Source organism: Alligator sinensis, unplaced genomic scaffold (genome assembly GCF_000455745.1).
Source record: "Alligator sinensis unplaced genomic scaffold, ASM45574v1 scaffold404_1, whole genome shotgun sequence".
Classification (NCBI taxonomy): Eukaryota; Metazoa; Chordata; order Crocodylia; family Alligatoridae; genus Alligator; species Alligator sinensis.
This window is the reverse complement of record NW_005841839.1, coordinates 4,736,896-4,744,599: the sequence shown is the minus strand read 5'-3', so window position 1 is coordinate 4,744,599 and position 7,704 is coordinate 4,736,896. Positions and strand designations below refer to the sequence as shown.

Sequence of the window (7,704 nt, the reverse complement as noted above, 5' to 3'; positions counted from 1 at the left end):
GCGCGACCTCCCGGGCTGCGGTGCTGGCGGCCCCGGCGCGGCCGAGCGGGCCCGGAGAGAACGAGCCGCCCGCAGCCCCGGTCCCCTTCCGCTGCCACGTGCGCCAAGGCCGACATTGAAGCAGTTCTTTCGGCTCACACGGGCGGAAGTTTGCCCGTGTCGCAATCCGCGGTGTTGGCATTTGTGCCTTGCTGCCATGGTCGTGGGCAGTACAAGCGGTGCCTTCACAAGAGGTTAAGTAACTAATCGCTAAGGAATTATTTCAAGTCTTATTCCCGTTTCAAATAGAGCTTTATTCATGGATGATAAAGACTTCCTTGCAGCCCCTCATGTTTAAGACCACTTTTAATTAAGGGACTCCTAATTCAAAATCTCCCTGGCGACTATGAGCTACCACTGGAATGGCAAAATAAATCTTCCTAAATCTGAATCCCTGTGGTACCAGGCATATTTAAAAGGGAGTCAGAGTTAGTCAGTTTATGTAATCACTGAAACAGTGGGGCATTTTAAACATATTGAAATGACTACAGTTCTAGAAAACAAGATGTAAAACCAAAAGTTCTTGAAGCCTGATAGGGAGGGGAGCAAGAGGATACGGCTTGTTCTGCTCTTGTCTCAGAAGGCCCTTAAGGGAAGCTTTAAACAGCTGCATTCATTTAGTTCCTCTGTGAGTTGTCAAACTACCAGCCTAGTGGATCATCTCTAGTCAATTTGATACATGATAGATTTAGGCTTTGCAGAGTTTAATATACCTTCCTGCACCCCCCTCCAAATAAGTAGTCAGCCTTCAGAGATGCAAAGGAAAAAAATCTGATAAGAAAAGTAGTGTACTCTCGTTTCTCTTCAGATTGCATAAATCTTTCCCCTTAATGAAAACCTGCTTTAAGAAGCCTAATTGGGCTTCTTGCATGCTTCTGAAGCACCTTTTGGAAACTGGGATATGTTTTGCCTCTTGTGTGATCAGTGCAGCAGTTCTTATTTTTCTGTTAACCTACTTCCAGTTAAACTAAGGAGGGGTGTTTGGAAGACAAATAAGGTCCAGGAGCTATAAAGCTGAACAGGAGCTTTTCCATTCTTTCAGCATGGAGCCTTCCCTTATCCTCCTGGGTATTGCAAGGGTAGAGGTCTTCACTACAGTACTAGAGGTGCACTGATACATTGGTCTGATATTGGATCAGCACCGACATAAAGAAAATTGACTGTATCAGAAATCATCCTGATGTAGCCGATAATTTGGCTGATTAATGCTTGTGCATGAGCACAGCATGTAGGCATGCGCCCAGGGAGGGCACCGTGGGAGGGGCATGTGCCCCAAATTTGCGTAGGCCAGGTGGCTGCTGTTGCTGGCTGAGGCAGGGGCTGTGCCAGGCTCTTCCTGGCATGGGGGGAGGGTTGGGCTGGGCTGGGGCTGTGCTTCAGGGCAGGTGGTGGCGGTGCTGCGGGGGGTGAATTTTGGTGTGGCTGCACCCTCTTTCCCACCCTCCACCCCCCGCTGAACGCCCCTCCCAGCACCACTACCACCACCTCCCCCAGCACAGCCCAGCCCAGCCCAGCCCAGCCCAGCCTCTGCCTGGAAGAACTCAGTGCCACCCCAGGCCCAGCCTGCAGCTGCAGCCCACCCTGCCTCACGCAGATCCAGGGGGCATGTGCCCCCCATGCCATCCCAGGGTGTGCTCAGTGGTGGGAGCTGCCCCCCACACCCCCTGGATGAGCTGTGGCTCCATCCTGCACCCACCCTGCCCTGGCTGGGCAGTGCCTGCCTCAGCCACAGCCCCACTCCCTCCCTCACCACAGGGGCCTCCATCTGCCCCCCACACCCCTTCCCTCCTTCCTCCCCCTCCACCACAACAAACTTACCAGCTGGACTCAGCTCTTTTAAGCTGCCAGGCTGCATATCGGAAATTGGATCAGTATCAGCCGATATGCCTCCTTTAAAAATCAGCTATTGGTATCAGCCCCCAAAATCTCTATCAGTGCACCCCTATATATTACAATTACTTATCATCCCAAAGTACTTTAAATGGCTATTCCCAGTAAGTGGTTTCCTTGCCTGGCTTTGCGTTAGTCAGATTTTTGTAGATGTAGTTGTTAGGCCTATGGTACATATGCCTTAGCACTGCAGAGTTGACAGCTTTTTTTTCTGTCTGTTGTTGCTGTCTGATCCTGGAAGACTTGTACTAGTGCTTGCTGAATCATATTTAGGAATCAGCTTTTGCTCAGCTAGACTTTTTCTTCTGCCTCTCAGTGTTGAGAAGACGTATGGAAAAATGTGACCAGCAGATTTGAAATGGCAGAAATCAATAAATCTGCCTAAGTTTGCAGAGAGTCTAAACATTAGCTTTAAGGGCTGTATGCTGAAGCCAAAAAATGTTAATATTGGTTAACATCAGTACAACTAGGAGGCTGTTTTTACAAATCCTAAACTGCTTCTTGTGCATTTGGTGCTCCTCCATTGCACACCTACAATTTAGCTCCTAATGACTTCAGAGTGCTTAGCAATGTAAAAATCATTGCTGTTGAATGTGAGGAATACATGACATGCCAATTTTAATATTAAATGCAGTATGATCTTCAGATGAAGCTGCTACAGGATTTCCAAATAGTCATATCTGGAAGAACCTCTGTTTGTTTTTTCTCATGGAGTTGATGGGGTTTGGGGCTATGTAGACCATAGATAAACAATTTGGTTCTTGCAGTTTGACTTTTTATACTCCCAGTGTAGTAATGATACTTTCAGCATACACATACTAAGCAATGGGGATTGCAACCGTAAGAAATATTGTACATGTGTATATTTTATTCTGTCCTATCCAGAAAGGCTCAGAGCAATGGTATTTTTTTTTAATTAAGCTGTGTTCCTCTTCCCTATTTGTATCTGATAGAATATTTAGATTTAATATTTTCTAACTTTTATATGAAAGGGAGATAGTTATTAAAAAGAGCAAGTAGAGAAAAAGTTGATCATTCACTTGGCTCTGTTAGAATTTATGTCCTCATATGCTCTTCTTGACAGGATCCCTTCCCTCAGCTCCTGTATTTAGGTTGGAAACAAACTAATCTAACTGCCTCTTATGGTTTTTGATCTCTCAAATGGCCCCAAACCATAATTTGGGTTTGTGTAAATACAATATTTGCATAAAGCCAACTTGGCTATCTTGTGCATGTTTTTAGAGCAATTTAGCTCTTAAAATATCTAGAAAATGTGTAGCGAGGTTTCAGCTGGAGACTGGTTTCGAATTGTGAATAAAAATTCAGCTTCAAATAAACTAGTAATTTAATGAAGAAACATCAGATGCCTTGCTTATTGAGCTTTTAGCTAATAATCTCTGCAAATTTAAATTGATTAAACTTGTATTCAAGGTGAGAGTGTAAAGTAATGGAATTAATCAGTAAAACCAGTAAAACAGAGCACAGGCCTCTTCTGATTCTCAAATTAAAAGAGGAACCTTGTCCTGCTATAACAGAATAGAGCTGCCCTCTTTGGGGGATCTTAAAATGCCAACAAACTCCTTTTGTGTAACTCTAAGACTGGGGTCTCCAGAGTTACTCACCCTGAGAGCCCCAGCCCCAGTGCCTGAGCCGGCAGTTCCAGGAGAAGTGGGTGGGGCTTCAGCCAACTTTTAGCAAGCCACACAAACAGTGCCGGCAAGCCGTGTTTTGGCCACCTCTGCTCTAAGATCTAGCTGCACAGAATTGGTGATATTTAGCAGCCAGCCATGAGGCACAACACTGCCACTTGAGTATAAATCTTTGGTTTAGAAGGTGCTTTTATCATGCTCAGCACAGAGTTCAACTTTTTCATGTTTTAATTTAGTGTCTGCAATGTAAATATCTGATGGTATAATCTCATTCATAAAGGAGATGTGTCGTGTCATGGATTTGTTAACTTTTGGACATGTTGAAAGAAGGCTGATCTAATCTAGAGCAGAGCAAGGCTCTTGCAATTATTCAGTTATTCCTTGTCAAGCATTTGGATAAAGAACAACTTGGTTGAGACTGAGCCAGATGATGGGGTTTTTATTTTTAGATCTGGGGAGTAAGTACTTAAGAAAGAAAAGTCTTAAAGTATGTTGCTGATCTGGGTGGATTTTTTCCTGTCCCGCATTGCCAAAGTCTGACAATGTTAAACAAGTTAGCTTTTCCTTTTTGCAGCTCTGGCTTCCATGTGTGGCTGCTGCTACCTTTCTCTTAGACCAGAATGGCCAACGTGCAGCTCAAGTGGTGCAGGCAGCCTCTTTGTGTGATGTACAGCAGTAGATAGGGCAGATAGCAGAATAGGAGATCAGAAGGGAGCACATGGCAAGAAGCAGAGGAGGAAATTGGGCAAAAAAAGGGTGATCAGAGTCGCATTTAGGAAGGGGGTGGGACTAATTTGTGACACACCGGCCAAAAAGATTGACTCCCATTGTCTTAAATGGTTATATATCTTCTACTTCTGGAAAGGAGTTGAAGGCTGCTGAGATAATAAGCTTGTAGTTGTTATCTATTAGGGTTGTGTGAAGCTTTGGTCGCCAATTCGATTCGTAGGAGATTCAGCCCGAATCTCTGAATCCGAATTGAATTGGGAGACCCATTAAAAGATCCGAATCGAATCTGAGGCCTCCGAATTGATTCAGAAAGGATTTGGAGAGATTCAGATCGGCCGGGGAGAGGCAGGCACAGCCAGGCGGCTACAGGTTCTCCTGCAGCTCCTCTGGCTGTGCCTGCCTCTTCCCAGGCAGGGGAGCCACAGGGAGAAGTTCCCATAGCTACCCCCGGCACAGCCCCATCCCCCGCCTGGCCCCAGCCTCTGGGCACTTGCACAAAAAAGAAAGGAAGCCCCATACTCACCAGCTGCAGCTGCGGCAATCGGAGCCTCTGAGGGCTCATGGCAGAGCCCCCCCACATAGTGCCGGGCAAGGAGTTGAAGGCTGCTGAGATAATAAGCTTGTAGTTATCTATTAGGGTTGTGTGATGCTTCTCTGGCTGTGCCTGCCTCTTCCCAGGTGGGGGAGCCACTGGGAGAAGCTCCCATGGCTGCCCCCGGCACAGCCCCATCCCCTGCCTGGCCCCAGCCTCTGGGCACTTGCACAAAAAAAAAAGGAAGCCCCACACTCGCCAACTGCAGCTGCGGCAATCGGAGCCTCTGAGGGCTCCATGGCAGAGCCCCCCCACGCAGTGCAGGGCAGTTGGGGAACAGCGGGGATTGCCCCTCCCCCCACCTGGCACCCACTCAGCAGCTGCCCCGTGGCATGGGTGCAGCGTGGCTCGGCAGGGCACTGCATGCTGTCTGGGAGCTGGGGCTGAGTGGTGCCAGGCTCTGGCTGACTGTCGAGCCACGCTGCACCCATGCTGCTGGGCTGTGCCTGCCTCTCCCTGGCTATCCGAATCTCTGAATCATTGGAATCTCAGAATCTCCAATTCTGATTTGGCCAACTCAAATGGGGACAGTGTTTCAAATCACCAAATCAAATAACTGTCCTCTGAATTGGCCGAATCTGAATCGAATACTTCCCTATTCGCACAGGCATATTATCTATGCCTATTTGAGGGTCTTGACTGACTGATCCTATTTTACTATATAACCACCATTTAATGAATGTCCTGTCTGTACCTAGGGGATGTGTTGAGATAAGAGGTGTATCTAACTTCTGGACTACAGCCTTTCAAGTCAGTATTACTTAGTGCAAGGTCACAAAGCGATCAAATTTAGGCAAAACTGTTGAATATTTTAATCGAATATCTTAATTTATATTTTGAATGCTCTGGTGAAAGAGGCAGATAAAAAACCTGCTTCTGCTTATTACTAGTTTATAGATCCTTATCATAGAATGTGTGCTAGGTACCAGAGGTTATGTATACGAATTCTAAGTATTAAACTACACGTGACTTCCTTAACTCTTGTCTGTTAATTCAAAACTATGTAGTGTAACAAATTAAGTATGTTCAGTTCAAGATGTTCAAGCCAGCTTAATCTTAAATTGAGGAAGGGGCAGAGAGAAATATGACAACATTTTAAAACCTCCTGCATTCAGTAGAATCTTGTCTCATACCTGTCTACTAATGATCTGTACCACAGGGTACTGAAACCCCCAGGAGGAGGCTCCAGTAATCTTTTTGGGAGTCCGGAAGACACCACTTCTTCCAGCAGATCACACAAGATGTCATCTAACATCTTTGGAGCAGCTGAAGGACCTCAGAACCTTACAAAGAAAACAAACCCTCCAGGTGAGAATCCACCTTCCTCAAACAATAAAGAAAGAGAAGACTGACTTTTACTTATGCAAGAGCTAATAGCTTCCATTTCCCTCTATGCTCTAGACCAGAGTGGTGTTTGAGCAGCATTTGTGTTGGCATCTTTAAGCTGTGAAGCTCCCCTATCCCTCAAAGTCTTGGGACTTTGCTTCCTTACAGAGCTTGTGTGCTCAATCAGTTTGCTTTTTTGAAAGGCTGTTTATCACAGAGACATCTATGATTCAGTGTGTGACAAACTTATGAATGCAGACCTCATGTTCAGTGTTCAAGGCTCAGTCTAATGGTACGCTTGCAAGATACTTGTCAGATTAATTTCCAATAATTGTATCAGTTATACCAATTATTTACAAGTGCTCCTTTCACAGCACTTTAGTTTAAGAGATGTTTCAGCTGATATTTTGCACTGTAGTAACATTCAACAAGGCCCTGTGGAGGACCCCATTTGGTAAAAGACCTAAAGAGCAGAAATAGCAGGCTAGGACAGGACTCATGCTGTAATGTGCTGTATTTTGCAGGAGACTAGTTAAAAGAACATGGTTATATTCTCATGGCATTTTGCCAGATGAACAAAGAATATCAAAATTCTTCTTTACTTGTGTATCAGGGCTTATAATGACATTGCAATAAGCTGAAGAGCACTTACCTGTTGGTTCTGAGTCTGATTCTAAACTAATGAAATTGTGCTATGAAATGCTGCATTTCTAATAGTGAGCCATCAGTCTGGTTTTATTAAATACAAAGATGAAGGAATGCTTAGTTTGTTCTGTCTCTGATTTGGAGGGCATGCCTTGTCAGGTATACCACAGTTTGAGAAGGGTACATCCTGTCTGAGAGACAAGTTCGTAGCCAATATGAAGCTTGAAACAGCCAAAAAATGCTAAATAGATTGGCTTAAAACAGTAAACAAGGCTGAGATTAGATAATGGGGTATTGTCTGTCTGCAGCACAAAAAACTGCTTTTTGTTTCTCAAACCCTGAACTAGCCATTTTTAAGCTTTGAAATTGAACTGGTACTCCAGTTGGTATATCTATACAAAGGTGTTCCTGCTTCTGTGTGTATTATAAGATTCTCATTGTTTGGATGGTAGTAGTTGCACTGAGAGTCTGACTATACCTGATCAATAGTAAATATTGGGTGTCAGCTAACTAGTTACCATACTGGATGAGAGATTTGAACACCATCAGCTGGTGGTAACTTTTTAAAAGTGAAAATATAATTGAAAATTATTGGATAAAGTATTAATTAGAATGTCCTGTAAAATTAGATCACTACGCTGAATTTATTTTATTTGGAGAAACTTGAAAACATTTAAACATGAGGCTATTTTACAGGCACGCTTTCACGCAAACCCTAAGATGTAAATCCCTAGAATTATAAAATGACTGTATAGCATCTAAGGGTGTCTCTGCACCAACAGAAGTGAGGACTGTAATTCTTTTATAGGGCCTAGGCAGTGCCATTATGTTGTC

General features: G+C 44.6%; 1 protein-coding gene across 1 annotated transcript in view; it reads left to right on the top strand.

The window, feature by feature from the left end:
* Positions 1-6: 6 nt before the first annotated feature.
* Positions 7-7,704, top strand: part of JPT2 (Jupiter microtubule associated homolog 2) — a gene marked incomplete at its 5' end in the record, with an annotated part of 14,103 nt that continues 6,405 nt past the window's right edge. Inside the window, 2 exons of the mRNA XM_025204109.1 lie at positions 7-233; positions 6,059-6,207. Coding sequence (XP_025059894.1) covers positions 7-233; positions 6,059-6,207 — 376 coding nt within the window. The remainder of the gene's footprint in view (positions 234-6,058; positions 6,208-7,704) is intronic.